The following is an 18,151-nucleotide window of genomic DNA, read 5'->3' on the forward strand; positions in this document are numbered from 1 at the left end:
ATATATATATAGGCCAAGTTATTGCAGAATGTATGTATTATTATACTATATTTTCTACTCTAGCTATCTGAATTCCCTAATTTTCTCTCACCAGGAAAAGTAATATCACTTTTTCACCTCATAATTCTTTTGTATCATTACCATTACATTCAGGGTTCAAAATGTACTTTTAACCAATACACACTACCAAAAGTTTAGGGTCAGTACGGTTTCTTAAAATGCATCAAAAGTGACAGTAAAGACATTTACAAATAATTGGTCTCAGATAAATGTTGTTCTTTTGAACTTTCAAACAAATGGCATCACAGTTTAAAAAAAAATATTAAGCAGCACACCTTTTTTCAACACTGATAAAAATAAGTAAATGTATCTTGAGGCGTAAATCAGAATATTAGAAAGATTTCTGAAGGATCATATGTCACAAAAGACTGGAGTAATGATGCTGAAAATTCAGCTTTGCATCACAGGAATAAATCAGATTTTAAAATAGAATAAAACAGAAAACAGTTTGTAATAATAGTTTGTTCACAATATTACTGTTTTTACTGTGTTAATATAAATGCAGCATAGATCCATAGAGACTTCTCTGAAACATTTAAAAATCTTACAGACTTCAAACTTTTGAACGGTAGCGTCTGAGAATATTAACCCCAATTGCATCACTCTGCCTGTGTCTTCATGTGTAGGTATGAATGACTTTAGTTACCTGCACACCAACTGTTTTGAGGTGACGGTGGAGCTGTCCTGTGATAAGTTCCCTCATGCCAGTGAGCTGCCCATAGAATGGGAGAACAATAAAGAATCTCTCCTTGTCTACATGGAACAGGTACAACATATTACATACAAAATGCCAGCAACCACGTCTAAACACCTGAATGTCTCAGAAAAAGCCATGCAAACACTGATTTGTCCATATGACAGGTGCACAGAGGAATCAAAGGAGTGGTTAAGGACAAAGACACTGAAGCCGGCATCGCTGATGCCATTATCAAAGTAGATGACATCGACCACCACATAAGATCAGGTAACGTTAATGCCATTCAGAATGATTAAAACAATCATTCAAATACTTTCAGGCAGCTACAAAATGAGCTAAAAATGTTCTCCTATCCTGTTTCAGCTTTTGATGGGGACTTCTGGCGTCTGTTGAACCCAGGCGACTATGATATCACAGTGACCGCAGAGGGATACTTCCCAGCTACACAAAGTTGCAGGGTCGAGTACGAGCATTACCCAACTATATGTGACTTCCACCTCACCAAGACACCAAAACAGCGTCTGAGAGAGATCCTGGCCAAGGGAGGCAAGATTCCCAAAGACCTACAGCTCCGACTGCGCCAGCTGCGCATACGGAAACTGCGTGCCAGCACTAAGCTTATTAATCAACGCAGGGCATCACAGCAGCGCAGGGCTAGGGGGGCCCACAACTAGACTGACCTTTAACCTTTGACCTGTTTTGCCGGCCAAATACAGGATTAAACTATCAATGTCACAGGCAGATGCAGTTTAGAGGGCCTGTAAGTTGCCCTTTCCTGTGGTAACATACATTGTGTATTATACATTTAGAGCAGATACATTATGCAATGTACTGTAAATTTTACACAAAAATGTTTCAAACTGAACAGTTACTGATAAAATGGACAATTAAAAATAACGCCATCTTTGGAAAATGTGATTTTCGTGCTAATATGTGCTCATATTTCTGCATAGAAGAGCAAATACAACATCTCAGTCTGGAATGTTTTGTCAAATGGTTTCATTAAATGTTTATATTTTGTCTGCAATATTTCAAACAGTTTAACACTGAAGATTCAATATAGGCTATATACTGAATACTGAAGAGTAATTTATAATGCTACCAATTCCGTGAAATTAAGTTTGATTAATTAATGTATGATTTAGCATGAGTGTTTTGTTTTTGAAGGAAACTGTTGTCACAAAATCTAGCAACACATATGTAACATGATAAACAATACAAAGATCAACATACCTCACATAACAAGCATTCGTATTATCCAAATACGAGTAGTTACAGAGATCCAGATGAGACGTGAATCATTTGTAAATGACTTTTGTAATAACTTGACATGATGAATGAACTTGGCTCTATATTGTCCCTATGTACGCCACTTTCTCTGTTTGACCTGTGGCTGTCAACAGATGGCGCTGAGCTGCTTTGGGAGATTCCAACAATGTACATAATTATAGAAAAATAAATAAATACGCTTTTAGAATACATTGAATCTACTCTGTATTTTGTAATACTTGTCATACGTTCCTAATGATTTATTTTAAATATAAAATGAGCGATTCAGTGACGCAATGTTTCGCGCGACATACATGGCGTCATATTCAAGCGACTTGTGCCTTGCTCATTTTGACATTCCGGATGAAAAGGATAAATATACTTGGAAAAATAAAATGTTTCGATACATACTCAACGCGCACATTATGTGATAAACAACCGCAAACGAAGGTAAAGATTTTGTTATGTTTCTTCCAGTTAACTTTACTGTTAGAGTCTGACCAGGTTAAAGGAGTTATCTTTGACTTATTTCTTTTTATTACTATTGATTAGTGTTCGATAGGCATTTTAAATTGATAATTTCGAACAATAATAGCCATTTTTGTGTTTTATTATAATACGAATAGTTTGTTTTAGTAAAAGGTTATTTTAAAGAGATTTGCAGAATATCCATAATATAAAATATTAAATGTATCATGCATGGCATTTGATTTGTGTGTCAAGAGCAAAAGAGAGGTGAAGTGTATGAAACATAGCAGATTATGATATATGTCATCCAATAAAAATAATAAAGGACACAAAAAACTAATCTTTAATCATAAACAACCAATGAGCAATAATTACTTGCATGTTCATATCATTATGCCACGGTGTGCATATTCCATGCTTACAACAATTGCTTTAGTTCTAGACGTGCAAAAACAAAATCAGGATGTTTTCTGCAACAACAACAAAAAAAACAGGATATGTGGTTTAGAATAGCTGGACCACTAATGTCTGCAAAACTGGAAAAAAAAAAGATTTTGCTTTTGTGTGCAGACATTGCTGAGACACTTCCTTGATCCTTTGTTTTTTTTCTTTTTTCTTCAGAGGTTCATCCATAATGATATGGACGAAGTTTACCAGGTCGATGACCTTTGTGACTGTACGGATATGTCACTATGGAAGCCTAGCAAAACTGAGGCCTCACATCAGAAGTGTATCTCACAGATCCTCCTATCTGGACTCCAGGACTCACAGCATCCGGCCTCTCTGCTGCAGTTCACCCCTCTTAGGGTTAGATGCCTCCATCACACTGACCGTGGGGCTTCAGCCCAGAAGAACTATTACCACAGACCGACTGAGCTGGTATGAGAGCGTTGCAGACTCTACTCCTGTATACCTCACAGAGCAGCTCCTCGTGTCCGCTCAACAGATGACGGGACTGCCGTGGTGGGCCAGCATCATGTGCACGACGCTGGCCCTGCGTACCGCCATCACTCTCCCCCTGGGAATCTATCAGTCCATCATCATTGCAAAGGTCTTGTATGGATATTTGGTTGTGTAAAATCATGTTAGCTTTGGTGGTGTTGTTGTTTTTTGTAGCTATATACAACCATTCAAAAGTTTCGGGTCAGTACTTTTTTTATGTTTTTGAAAGCAGTATCTTATGCTCACCAAAGCAGCATTGATTTAATCAGAAATACAGTTATATTGTTAAATATTATTACAATTTTAAAAAGTTTTCTTGCTGAATATTTTTATTCAGTTATAGTGAAGCTAAATTTTCAGCAGCTATTACTCGAGTCTTCAGAAATCATTCTAATATCTTGATTTGCTGCTCAAGAAACATTTCTTATTATTATCAATGTTGGTATTTTTGTCCATTTTTTTCAAGGTTCTTTAATGAATAAAAAGTTCAAAAGAACAGCATTTATTTGAAATAGAAATCTTTAAAGATTACAAGTTTTCACTGACATTTTTAATCAATTTAATGCATCATCGCTGAATTAAAGTATTCATTTACAAACTTATGAACTGTAGTCAATGTTGTGATGATTTTATCACTGTACTTTGCGCTTATTTCTGCCAATTCACAGGCCAGTTTTTGTCTTTTCTTAAAAGGATATATTCTTTTTAGAATATCATTATTTTCCTTTTGGTTTTCATTTTTCATTTCCCATTATTCCTTTAATTGGCATCTCTTCTGTGTTAGTTGAGTTCCAGCTTTGCCTTTTGAATTACAGGCACATCAAACCCAGGTTTCAAAAGAAAAAGAAAACATTTTTCAACGATTTATCCCTTTCAATAATGTTGCAACATGAGAGTGTTGGTTTCTGACTAGGTTTAACGTGAATCATTGAGTAAACAGACCTTTCTCATTTTAATTTATTTGTTTATCTACACATAGAAAAGTATGTAAGGCACATCTTGGAGTTCAGCAGATATCACAAAGTAAACACTGGAGATCATGTGCCTTATTAAGAGTCTCTCTCTCGCCCAGTGTCTCCCAGCTGTGGGATGTTTCTCTTGCCAAGGAGGAGAAAAAGAATGTGCCTCCCCTCCTTTTTCCTCCCCCACTGATGTCCCACAGTGTGAGAACATTATCTGTAGTGTGTCAGACCATCTCTTTAAACTGATGTTTTGATATCTAAAAATGCAAGCAGAGATGCCAAATCAGTTGTCCTTTTAATATATGAAATGCAAATGCACATGCAAATATGCATGTGGCTGTCTGTATCTGAAAAAATCTGAAGGGGGCATACGGAGTCAAAACACTGGTCCATCCAGGCCATATTTAGGTTTTTAGTCCCAGTGACAGTGGCCAGTGAATTAATGTTTTCATAGGCCATACTTTGTATCTGTTGGAAAGGAAAAAAGACTTAAAAAAGAGTAACCCTTGTGCCCTTTTGCCCCAGCTAGGTTGAAGCTCTGCAGAAGGAGATAGCTGTGTTGGCCCACCAGTTACGCTTTGAGATCTCTGTAAAAGCCAAAGAGAAGGGCTGGTCAGAGAAAACGTGCAGGTAGGAAATAATTATTTTAATGCCATCTCCCTCTCTGTGAAAACCCAGCTAAAGTAATTTTTTTTGTGTGATTTACTGTTTTCTACATAAAATCATCCTTGATAAGGTAAAGAACATTCTGTGAAAATCTAACCTTTATATCTTTAATATTGACTGAGTAAGGCCATGTCAAAGAATGAAATTATAGTGAAATTAATGGTTGAAATCAAACTTTGATGCTTGTAATCTCATAATTAGATTTTGAGACTTTAGCCTGGATTTCACAGAGAGAGTCACAATTGATTTATTTGTTTGTTTTTGTTTATTTTTTATTATTTGCTAAATAACAATATAATTATAAAATTCATAATAATATAATATCAATTACATTTACATGTATTTCTGTCAGGACCACTATCGTCAAAATGATACTTAAAAAAATTATACTTAAAAGATACTTAGCATAAAGTTTGGTTTGGCGATATGGTTCTGTTCTGGGCAAAAACCTCCCTGCCCATCCATACAGCCTGTCATGAATGAGCAGGGAGAGCAGCAATAATAACCCCCCTAGGGTTAACAGAACAGAACAAGGCAGATATCATTAATGTACTTAATGATATTTAAGTGTAACACTTTATTCAAGATAAAGGATTAGCAAGGAATATCAGAAAGCCAAGTCCTGACTGTGGCGAAAGGAGGAGCTGGGGATTGAGGAGGGTAATTTGCTCCTGAGCAAGCTAAAAAGCTGCTGAATAATACTGAATAGAGCTTATATAGGAATGCCGCGATAGGTGTCATTCCTATAGGTAGATGTGATCAGCTGAGAATCAGCTGATGCAAGCTTGACTCACGTGACCTGCCAGAACTAACGCTAACGCTTAATATTTGGCAGACACTTTATCTAAAGCAACTTACATTGCATTCAAGGTAAACATTTCATCAGTTCTTACATTCCTTGGGAATTAAACCCATGACCTTAGCATTGCTAGTGTCTACTGTTTGAGCAACATTATTAATATGTCATCAAATGATTTGTCTAACTCTAATCTATTAAAATGTTATGTTTATTTATTTATTTTTATTTTAAAATTGTGGTAAAAATATTACTTATTCTTGATAGGTTTTATGAGATTCTATTATTAACCAATGAAAGTTTTTTTTCTTTCCTTTTTTTTTTTTTTTTTTCTTCCAATCTGTTTTCCAGATATTCGCCCTCAGACAGCTAGAGCCTTCAAAGTTCCAAAAGTATGTGACTAACTTCATCAGAGGAATATCTCTGGTGATGATTCCTATAGCCGCCACAGTCCCGTCAGTAAGTGTCCAGGTCCTCAGCAACTCCATTCAGACATTATCTGCTGTATCTGTGTACAGTAACTTTACGTTAAGCAAGGGTCTGGACAGGTTTCAACTTGTATGACATGAATAAATATCACTCACGTTTTCAAGTGATGTTGTTTTTCCAAAAGAAAAGACAGCAGTGGTACATGATGTCTTTTTTCCCTGCATAGATATGCCCCTTATTGCCCAGAGTTCTTGAGGTTTTTGATCTTGCGACAAAAGGGGGCATACGGAGGGCCCACCTGAGAATAGTTACAAAGGGCTGAGACGTTGTACAACTTTGCTGTGATATCTTCAGTAGATGTACAAATCGATGTCTTGTGCTTATCTAGACATAGTAATAGACAATTTGTGTTGTGTCTCCAGTCCTTCATACGTAGGAGCAGTAGATGAGAAGTTTCTCAAGTTGAGAATGCTTCACAAAAACAGCACTCTGAATTTACAAATTCAAATAGAAATTTAAATGACCCCTGATGATTTTTATTTTCTTTTTCCTTAATTTGTAGTCCATGTGTCTGTACTGGCTCAGCTCCAGTTGTGTTGGCCTGGCACATAACCTGCTCCTGAGATCCCCTCGCTTCCGGGCCGTCTGTCGGATCCCTCCAACACGCTCAGACTCTGAAACACCATACAAGGACATTGCAGCTGCATTTGTAGCCAAATACATAAAATAGATGGATGTGGACGTTGTAAATTAGAGCATCGGCTACTGAAAATGTGAACGGAACATGTGGATGCCTGTGTATGTAGTGGTGGATTCATCCATCAGATGTGTTTATAAAAAAAACTGCTTTAGGAAAGAGACTCTGATAAGTAGTACAATTTTAAGCTGATGTTAAAATAAAAGTTATTTGTGAAAAAAGGATAAGGTCTCCATTTTTTTCTAAGGCTTACGGTTTTGGCCTATCAGAAACAAATTACACATTTGTAAAGGAAAACAGTGTAAGGGTTGTTCTGTAACATACACACTACTGTTCAAAAGTTTTGGGTTGGTAAGATTTTAATGTTTTTGAAATAAGTCTCTTATGCTTAGCAAGGCTGCATTTATCGAATCAAAAATACAGTGAAAATAGTAATATTTTGAAAAGTTATTACAACTTAAAATAATAGTTTCCTAGTTTACTTTAAGATGTAATTTATTCCTGTAATGCAAAGCTGTATTTTCAGCATCATTACTCCAGTCTTCAGTGTCACATGATCCTTCAGAAATCATTCGAATATGCTGATTTGGTGCTCAAAAAACATTTAACAATATTATCAATGTTGAAAAAAGTTGTGCTGCTTAATGTCATTGTGGAAATCATAATACACTTTTTTGAGCTTTTGTTAATAAATGGAAAGTTCAAAAGAACAGCATTTATATGAAAACTAAAATGTAAAAAAAAGTCTTTGTCCCTTTTGATCAATTAATGCATCCTTACTGAATAAAAGTATTTAAAAAATATATTAAATCTGTAAATGCCAAACTTTTTGAATGGTTGTGTACATATGCTCTTTTTTTTTTTTTTATCTGGACTGAAAATGATTCTCTTCATGTTTGTACATCTAACAGCGTAAGAGAAAATACAAAAATAAATATTCACCATATTCCATTCTGAACTAATTTTGAAGCCAAAAAGTATGTTGTACTTTGTTGTAACATACAAAACAGTATGTTGTCTGTAAAAATTCACACTTACCAGTATTCTTACTCTGTAGTATAAATGTGTATCTACCCTTATAAATTATGAAAGGGGATCATCAAATTTGGAAATCCTTGGCATAAAAAAGTTTGGGAATCCCTGTCATATGAGACTTAAAGATACCTGGGCTCTTTTGAATTGGGACACCCTTGCAACCACAAAAACTTCTAATCCATCAGTGAACACGTTGTTATTCCATGGTATCATAAATAATACCAATAACAACAGAACTATGCCAAGAAAGGAGGATACGTTTACTTGTGCTATTGTAAGTTTATGGTCCTGCTGGGCGGGGTCTAGTACCTCCATCCCAAAGCAGAAAGAAGCAGCAGACTCTGAACCAGCCTGAGACCCTTCACACCTCACCATGATCTGCGTTCTGCTATTAACACTGTTCGCTGTGGTGTCAGCGGACCGGCTGCCCCGCAGCTGCGGCACCTGCGACCCGAGTAAGTGCGCTCCGCTGCCGGCCGAGGGCTGCTCCTCCGGGACGCTGCTGGACGCGTGCGGCTGCTGCGAGCTCTGCGCGTCGGGGGCTGGAGAGCCGTGCGGGGGACGCGGAGCCTCAGCCAAGCGCTGCGCGTCCGGACTCGAGTGCGTCAAGAGCGACAAAGACAAGAAGAGCAAATCAGGGGTCTGCGTCTGCAAGAGCAGCTATCCCGTGTGTGGCAGTGACGGCGTGAACTACAACAGCGGCTGTGAGCTGAAAGCAGCAAGTGTGAAAGCAGTGAAGGACAAAAAACCCGAGATTAAGATTCGGAACAAGGGCAAATGCGCTCAAGGTGAGATGCCTCAACACTATAAGAAGCTCTCTGTAATTTAGCAGTCAACACTTGAATAACTTTCATTAATAAGTAAAATGTTTAGATAATGCTGATTAATAGTGCATGTGGGCTACAATAAGTCATGAACGTTCGATTGATATATTAGGCCTATCATATGGGTGTTTCTGCAACTGGGCACTTTTGACTCCAAAAAAAAAAATAATAATAAACCCCTGTGAATTTTTATTTTAACCATCAGAGTCTGTAATACATATAAAAAGGTCAACAAAATTGCATAGAGTCATTAAGATTTTAATCTGAAACCTGTTTATTTTTTATGTTTTTCAACTCTTCTTACAAAATGTCCTTACCCCGCAACGTTAGAACTCAAACAGTTTTTCATGTTTAAAAAAGATTATCTCCTGAAAGTTCCTGTATTTTTCATCTGAGGCCACTGCCTTCTTCAGCTTGTAGTTTGCATCTCTGAGTTCGTAGTACATCTTTGATTGTATCTTTTTTACACCCCCTCTTAAGAGCAGCTGTCCCGTTAGGTGAAGGTTCTAGTGGAGCAGCATGTAAGTTATCATCAGATGGGGATAGTGGTGGTGTGTTTGTTGCAACAAACTGATTTGAGGCATGCCGTACTTTGTGTTTTGCCCTCCGGTTTCTTTTATTTGTCCTCCACTGCCTTCTTTTCAGATTTTTCTCTCTTTTTGTCAGCTGCGGGAGACACTCTTAATCTGCCCATTTTCCTCTCTCTTTTTGTAACATTCTTTTTCCGTCTGCAGATACTCTGCATACCTCTCTGGGTCTTTTCTCATTTCCTCTCTGCATTTCTTTGATCTTATTGTTGATGAATTTGGTCTTATCTAGGGTTACAAAATGTCATGTTTAAATATAATTTAAAATAGACTGAATATTTGTAATCTAATATACAGTAAACCTTGAACTTGTCTCTACTGCAACACAAGGTCTTTACCGCAACACCTAAATTTGCTGCGGTAAAGACGTTGCAGAAATGACATTTGTGCTAATATTGCTGCTAATTGGCAGCTAGCAAGGTCTACTACATTAGTTTTGACTAATGTTTTAGTAGTTTACTAGTTTTGACTTAGCATCTTAATATACATGAATTAAACAGTAAAATACATTTATTTTTAAAATGTAGTTCAAAGTGCAGAATTACTAAGCTGTATGATAAGGACACACAATAAATACTGACACAGAAAAGATTATATTTACCTTATATTTTTGGGATCTTGTGTGTGAGGTAGTGAGGTGGCCCAATCTGTCAACAATGTGCTCACATGCTAATTTCTATTCCCTTAGAAACTAGACTTGTTTGTCTTTGATAAAATGTCATAATAAAAGCCTTTTTCATTGTTGCGGTAAGGACTCAAAAGTGTGGGACAGGCACATTTAGTTGAAAGAATCATAAAAATGATCAGTAAATAATACAAAAAAATTACGATGCTGTAAATTAATATGTATATTAAACTATTCCATTTGAAATCATTTAAAATTGTAATTCAATTAGCTTATTTTACATATCTCAACATTGTGACCAGAGTTGTGGGACATGAACAAAAATGGTGTTTGGACCTATAAATGCTTCATAATTTTATATTAAATCACATTATTTATTAATTATATTTTTTTGTCAAGGTGTGTAATGACACTGTGAATATATTTATAAAGCATCATGTGACAAATTTTAACATAAATCTAAAATTTCACTGCTGGGACTTAAAAGTGCCCGTAGTTGCAGAAACACCCATATAGTGTTGTCAAACGATTAATTGCGATTAATCGCACCCAAAATTAAAGTTTTTGTTTGCATAATATATGTGTGTGTTCTGTGTATATTTATTATGTATATTTAAATACATGCACATACAGTATATATTTTGAAAATATTTACATGTATTTACATGTCTATATTTATATTCATATAATTTATATGATAAATAAATATATTTAATATATAAACATAACATATTTTTCTGAAATATATATGCATGTGTGCATATTTTTTTTTAATGTTTTGTGACATCATGCCCCAATAGCTGTCATACTAAGGGTTAAATTTGTCACAATGGAGCCTGTCACTAGGAATTCAAGGCATTATGTATTTGCATAATGCAATGGAATTCATACTTTTTTGAGTGTGATTTAAGTGTCCAAAAACGTTTTGAGGCCAATGTATTAATATTGTAAGTACAATATGTTGGTTCATCTTTGACAAATTAAAAGCTTAGGCCTAATTCTGTACCTAAAGCAGTGTTCGAATTGTGTCAAAGCTCTTGGGGGGTCCCCCTAACCAGTCCCCAACCCCACCCCCTCACCCCCTACACAAAAAAATTCAAATAAAATAAAATAAAACTTTATATACATATGATGCATATTTTTTGTCTTGTCATTGTTATCATTGGGAAAATGTAATTCTAAAATAAAAGATTATTTTATGATGATCAGTGAATTAGGTGTACCAAACAATCACTACACAAGAAGAATTAAATATCTAGCCTAGGGGTGTGCCGATGTTGACAAAAAATTATATCTCTATATTTTCTGGGGTTTTATCGATAACAATCGATAATCAGACGATATATATACGAGTGTGTTGCTTACTCTGTGTGGTGGTCGATTCACAGCAGTGACAGAAATTAATCTTTTCCAACAAGTTTAAAATTATTTTTACCCTTTATGGCCATTTTTACCTTTGTAAAGCCATTTTTTCTAGAAGTGTATCAAATTCTTACATTTAATCAATAAAGTCAATTACAATAATAAGACATTTGGGCCTCTTACCAAACAAATAAAATCATTATCACCAAAATTAATGCAATGCAGAGAAAACACAGAAGCTGCATCTAAAGTGGCATTTAGATGCATATACACAGTTTAATGCCAGGCATGAATGCTTTAACCTGCAGTTATATTGAACTGTTGTATAAAAATCAATATCACATTTGTGATATTGATCAACTATATGAAATGATATAAATATATACATTTTCTGCCCCCATATCTTGAATTTTGGGAGCATTCCAAATGCATTTTATTATATTGAATCATGTGAAAGAACAAACTCTAAATGAGCATACAATCTAGCTAGTGTTTAAGCACTCATAACTCCCTTTATAATCAATGAAGCTGTCCATACACTGTATGATAAATTAATATCTAACTTACATCGTACGTACATCTGCACTTTGTTAGTATTCTGTATATGGAAAAGCCTCTCCAGCAGAGCTTTCGCTGACCTCTGCCTTCTCCTAATCAACCCAACAAACTGACAATATGAACTCAGGAGTGCACAGTGATTTGTTTTACCTTGTTTGAAATACTCCTAAACTACATTCTTACCATTATCTTTGCTGAAGTAACCTAAGTGCACGTGGGCTTTAACAATAGGGGTGAATTCAGGTAAACTGGGCCATTTTTTCCCTGAGATGACTAGAAAGAAATGTCCCAATTGAACAGAAAACTGCTAGGACATTGAATGAATTAATAATTCATAATTGTGTGTTTAATAGAAGGAAAAAGTCATTTGGACATGTCAATTTTGGAAATAACCTTTTCAATTTTGAGTGAACTATTGGAGCGACTTGCTCACACTAGAAGCAATGAAGCAGCTGTTGTCTGTATTATTATTACAATCTGTCCATCAGTGCAGTGTGCAAACTCGGTCCCAGAATTCCTTACTCAACCAGGCACGAGGGAAACCCACATGCTGATAACTTCAGCATGGCATGCTTATTATATAATGTGCAACTAGAATGCAACTTCCAAATCATTTTGTTTCTTGTTTCTTTTGTGTCCTCTGCAGCACCAGTTATTGTAACAGCTCCAGGAGAGGTCTGGAACGTGACTGGCTCGCAGGTCTTCCTTAGCTGTGAAGCCATCGGGATACCAACACCTGTGCTCACCTGGAGAAAAGTAAAAGAATAGATTATTAAAAAAAAAAAAAAAAAAAATCAGTTAATCTATGGATATTGCTTTTGCAAATAAGTAACGTCTGAGCTGATCCGTTTTCATGTATCAGATTCTATAGCACAAACACAAAACCCATATGGAAAAGAGGAAGGATGTGTTTGTGCGTACAGTACGGCTCCAGCTATGTCAAAGGATGTCCACTTCTATGAATAACACAGCACAGAAACAATAGCACCACGAACAAGGGAGGGATCAGAGCAGGAAGCGCTTTATCAAGCGTGTCATCAGCCTTCACATTTTTTCATTCTAGAACTAAAGGAGACAGGCTTTCTCCTTAAAGATAGGATCAAAGAATTCCATGGCACTGGGCATTGCTTTGTACTGGCTATAGAGAAGTTCACTAATGTAAAAAGCCACAGCGGATGACCGGATACAAAAATGACTAATGTTGATTTCCCATGACAAAAAAAAAAAACTCCTTATTAACTTCTCTCAGGAAATCTGAAACCCTGGGAAATATTGGGCTTTAAAAATATGTTTGTGCTCTAACTCCGTTTTCTATCTGTAAATTACTTACTTATTTAAGCATGAGGTAATATGGGTTCTATTTTCTTATGCAGTTTCGGTTGATCAGATTAGTCATGCTTCATAAATGGTGGAAACTAGATTATGTCCTGGATGCAGAATTTCACCCTTGCCTCAGTTTGAGGGGCCCTGCGGGATATTTTTATTACAGAGATGCAGACCCAGAGTCGCTCAATAACTACTTTTAGCATCTCTTGAGATCAGAGGAGGAGATTAAAAAGTTTAAGCAATAAAATTAAAGTCTGGAAGACGGGCTTGCGAAAGAGCGAGGGGAGTATTTTGAAAAGTCAGAGAAATTTCCATTTCTTTAACTTAAGTTAATACGTACCATTACATGAAATAATAATAATAACAGCAACAACAATAAAAATAATAAGAAAATTATAAATATCATTAATAAATAAAAAAAATATTATTAAATAATGAAATAAAAGTAAAATATTATTATTGTTCATATAATTTGTTATAATTTTTGTATTGTTGATTAAAGTGCCCCTATTATGGGTAATGAAAGGTTCATATTTTGGTTTTGGGAATCTCCAACAACAGGTTGACATGCATGCAAGGTCAAAAAACACTTTCATTGTCTTATAATATGCATTTATTTTTACCTTACTTGCTCAACGACTCCTAAACGATTTGCTCAAGGATTCATTTTTCCAAACCCCTCCTTTGCCTGACGCTAATCTGCGGTGATTGATCCGATTGGTCTCATTTTCATTTCATCATTCCGAGTATTTCTGTAATGCCTGATAAAGCAGTGTTTGTGAGCGCAGTGCTGCTTTGTGTACAGCATTACTAGGGTAACCGCTCCAAAAGCGGCACCTAGTGGCAAAGAATAAATTTGCATTTTCATTCAGACCAACCCGAAAAGACCAACAAGTGGGCAGGCAATATTCTAATGTTTCATGTTGACTTCAACATGAAACGGCTTGGGATTCGTTTTAAAAACACTCCTTTTAATGATTCAGAGTCGACTTTTCTTTTGAGAAACAATAACTTTATACATGGTGCACTTTCAGATTTAAAACTTTGCAGGATGTTTTCATTCACTTAGAACTGTGTTACACACTGCATGAAAGGTAATTTTCAAAAATCCATAATAAGGGCAACTTTAAAATAAAAATGTTTCACTCAAATTGATACTCAGCTCTAGGAAAAAGTGCAACACTCACTCTACAAACATCAATTTAACATTTCTTTAAAACAATGACATTTCCGCCAAATTCAAAGCCTTCATCAGACATTTTGTTTGTTTCTCAAATTGATATGCAGATAAGATAATATCCAAAGGCAAAATAGAAGCATTTTCATAGCCTTACTGTAACTTCAGTAATATGCTTATGTTTATCTCACCATTCACCTCACACTTTAAAAAAAACATACATAGACAAACAGAAAAGTATAGGCTACTGGTAATTTTCTGACAGGACATTTTATTGACATTTCTTTTAACCCTAAAACATGGAATAAATTCAAAATACAGGGAAATACCTGATAAAAATCAATACAGAAAATACTTAAATTTTTACAAACAGTTTTTAGTTAAACATTTCCAAACCTAAATGCTCATACACCCAAAGGACTTCAGATGGCTGTTTATCAAACTGCATACAAAAATGCAATATTTAAGAGTTTAAGATCTATTGTGTCTGGTTCCACATGTGGTTATAGTTTAGGTTAAACTTTGCTAATCTGTGTGAATGAAACAGTTTCTTCCTGTAGAGTCTGGTGAAACTTAATCATGCATAACCAAAATCACCACAGAACAAACAAGCTGTAGTGGGCTGCCATATCATGTGCTTAGTCATTTGTGTGTTTAAATTTGTTTTGAATTACCCATAGAGTGTAAAAGTGAAATATCTTCATGGCTGCTGTGATTCTCATAGGTAACTAATAGCAAAGACAAGACTCTTCCACTCCCTGGAGACAAAGACAACCTGGCCGTCCAAACCCGCGGAGGCCCGGAAAAGCATGAGGTTACTGGCTGGGTGCTAGTAAGTGTGTTTTAACTAAATATACACTCTTTCATTTGTTTATATCTCCATGCTTAACTACTACAAGCTTTCTGCTACAAGTTACGAGTATAATTTATTGCACAAAGCAAAACTGTTACAGCATTTTTTGTTGGCAGCGCTGCTCTAAAAGCACTCTAGGCTCATCTCAGGTTACATTTGTTTGGAGTTCTCTGCACTTATCGAAACATTGAGAACAGATTGGGTGAAAACTACGGCTGATGGCCATCTGTTGCAGATATCTCCACTTACCAAGGAGGAGGACGGCTCCTACGAATGTCACGCCAGCAACATCCAGGGCGAAGCATCGGCCGTGGGCACCATTCACGTGGTGGATTCCATCAATGACATTCCACCCAAGAAGGGTGAGTGAGTGCAGTTGAACGGTGGTTGACTGATGTACAATAAATCAGTCCATTCACACCTACTTCATGCTTCAGGATACATAAAAGACATGCAAAGGTAGAGAATGTAGTAGAAACGTATGTGTGCAGCACATGCTGTATAGGACGTGTCCCATCATGCCAAACTGTTTTCTTGGCCCACATCACCTGCCAGTTCCCTGTGAGCAAGATGGTTGCAGTGACAAGTTTCTACTGTTGCATGTTGACAGCCCATAAAACAACTTTGTGAGGAACATTCCCTGGTTTCAATCGATCAAAATTTTGCTTCACTAAGGCATGCTCTAAAATTCCAGATTAGATTAGATTGAATTAATAATTTTTTAAAAAGCCTACTAGCTAATCATGATTTACTCACCATTGTTGTTTCAAACCCGTATGACTTTCTTTTTTCTATGTATAGCACAATGTCCAAGCTGCTGTTTTCCAAACATTGGAATCATTCTGTGATGACAGTGCTTCCAGAATTGCAAAAAAGTACCATATGACTGAAGTCATACAATAAGCATTGTATTTTACAATAAGCATGGATTTTATCGCTGAACAAATGCCCTTTTTCTATCTGAATGGAGAAGCTAATTAAATTGTACTGTTTTAAAGTGTAAAATTATTTAAGTCCAGTGTTATTAACTAAAGCTAAAATTATTAAAAATCACTTCATTAATTGGAATGAAGCTGAAACAAAATAAAATGTAAACAATCTATTAAAAAAATGAAAACTTGAATAAAATATAAGCAAAAATGAGAAATGTTTCCTTGGGAACTAACTGAAATTAAACAAGGTGAAGTTGTAATAAGATGCAAAAACTAGTACTGAAAAAAAGCTTAAAATGTTTAATTTTGAATGAAATTACTAAAACTAAAAGAAGAAAAAAAGAAAATGTAAGTTATTTTAGGAACTGAAAAAAGATAAATATATTTGAAAAAATTATAAAAGCACATTAATTCTCAAATTAATTTAAACATTAAAATATTTATTTCTCTAATTAAAATAAAAACGGAAAATATAAAAAAATAAAGCTAATTCTAAATATTAATAAATACTATATTATATAAATAATAATAAATTAACACTGTTTAAAGGGATAGTTTACCCAAAAATATAAATTCTGTCATCATTTACTCTTCTGTCTTCATTTAGTTCTTCTTTCAACAGAAATCCATCTTTCATCAACCAGTTGATGGTATCCATTGACTTCCATAATAATAATAAATAAATAAAAAAACACTATGGAAGTGAATGGCTACCGTTAACTGTTTGGTTACCAACATTATTCAAAATATCTTCTTTTGCACTCAACAACTTGAGTAAATGATTTTCATTATTGGATGAACTATCCCTTTAAATCTCAATCTGTTCCTCACACATACGATTTTGAATGCAACAAACAAGTTATATGAACTGCTTTTATTGTGATCTTGGAGCAGAATTTTTGTTTTTAGGTGAGTTATAAATGTAATGCCAATTACCTACCTGTTTGGCTGTATAACACAGTATTCCTATTTTCAGGTAACTAGAAAACGAAGACTTCATTGTCATTGGTGCCTCTTGTCTGTTTGTATGCAGGGAAGGATGATGAGCTGTAAGAGGACGTAGCCTCCGACTGAGATGTTGAAACACTACGCCTGTGCACTGATGACAAGCATCTAGCGCAATCACTGCTCACACACTCCGCCTGAACCACAAACAGCAGCTCAAACATGGACACTTTATTCTTATTTATATGGACACTCACAAAAACCCTGACCCCAACATTTCTCCATTCCTGCACGTTACCTCACTCTACTTCGATACTGTAAAGCGCCAACCAAGACAACCATCATATTGATTTTTGAAGAGATACACACATTCGTACCCGAGAACACAAACATTTAGGCACGCACACTTCATACGCCACATAATATCATTCACTTGCATGCATGTGAAGACACTCAAATAGCTCTTCTCCACTTATCATATGCATGTTTTGCTTCTCTTTATTTTTCAAGATGTTTATGATTAGCTTTCTTTTGGTCGACGTCTATGGTGCTGAAAAAATTATTTAAAGTTTTTTTTACTACTTTTTGCACAATTTCTAAGACTTAGATGCTGTTCCTCCAAGGTTCAGTTAAAACTTTAAGGCCTGGTTTTACAGACAGAGCTTAGACTAAGCCAGGATTAGGCCATAGTTCAATTAGTCATTTTTCATAAACATGCCAGAAAACACATTACTGGTGTGCATCTTGAGACAAAACAAAGGCACTGATATATTTTAAGATCAGTAAGTGCAAGTTTCTTTCAGTTGACACAGCTCAGACTTACATTTTAGTCTGGGACTAGGCCTAAGCCTTGTCTGTGAAACCGAGGGTAAAACTACTTAATCTAAATCAGGGTTTCTCAAATGTTTTAGTATGATGGACCAAAAATCATATTTAATTGA

At 35.6% G+C, this 18,151-nt stretch overlaps 2 protein-coding genes and 1 long non-coding RNA gene across 3 annotated transcripts in view; 2 read left to right on the forward strand and 1 right to left on the reverse strand.

Annotated features, from left to right (window-relative positions):
• Positions 1–1,886, forward strand: part of cpxm1b (carboxypeptidase X (M14 family), member 1b) — a 15,828-nt gene extending 13,942 nt beyond the window's left edge. The window contains exons 11-13 of the mRNA XM_016274661.1: positions 687–826; positions 922–1,024; positions 1,121–1,886. Coding sequence (XP_016130147.1) covers positions 687–826; positions 922–1,024; positions 1,121–1,431 — 554 coding nt within the window. The 3' untranslated portion in view covers positions 1,432–1,886. The remainder of the gene's footprint in view (positions 1–686; positions 827–921; positions 1,025–1,120) is intronic.
• The window catches only part of LOC107587056 (uncharacterized), a 20,561-nt gene extending 18,341 nt beyond the window's left edge, over positions 1–2,220 (reverse strand). Inside the window, exon 1 of the long non-coding RNA XR_001609432.1 lies at positions 1,991–2,220. This is a non-coding gene — a long non-coding RNA (uncharacterized lncRNA). The remainder of the gene's footprint in view (positions 1–1,990) is intronic.
• Positions 2,221–8,348: 6,128 nt separating this feature from the next.
• Positions 8,349–17,932, forward strand: LOC107587057 (insulin-like growth factor-binding protein 7). Its single transcript, XM_016274663.1, has 5 exons — positions 8,349–8,809; positions 12,624–12,733; positions 15,205–15,312; positions 15,569–15,695; positions 17,299–17,932. The coding sequence occupies exons 1-5, from the start codon at positions 8,395–8,397 to the stop codon at positions 17,316–17,318; spliced, it is 780 nt and encodes a 259-aa protein (XP_016130149.1). The 5' UTR covers positions 8,349–8,394; the 3' UTR covers positions 17,319–17,932.
• The last annotated feature ends 219 nt before the right edge of the window (positions 17,933–18,151 follow it).

The sequence above is a fragment of the Sinocyclocheilus grahami genome, unplaced genomic scaffold (genome assembly GCF_001515645.1).
Source record: "Sinocyclocheilus grahami isolate Dianchi unplaced genomic scaffold, SAMN03320097.WGS_v1.1 scaffold89.1, whole genome shotgun sequence".
Lineage (NCBI taxonomy): Eukaryota > Metazoa > Chordata > Actinopteri > Cypriniformes > Cyprinidae > Sinocyclocheilus > Sinocyclocheilus grahami.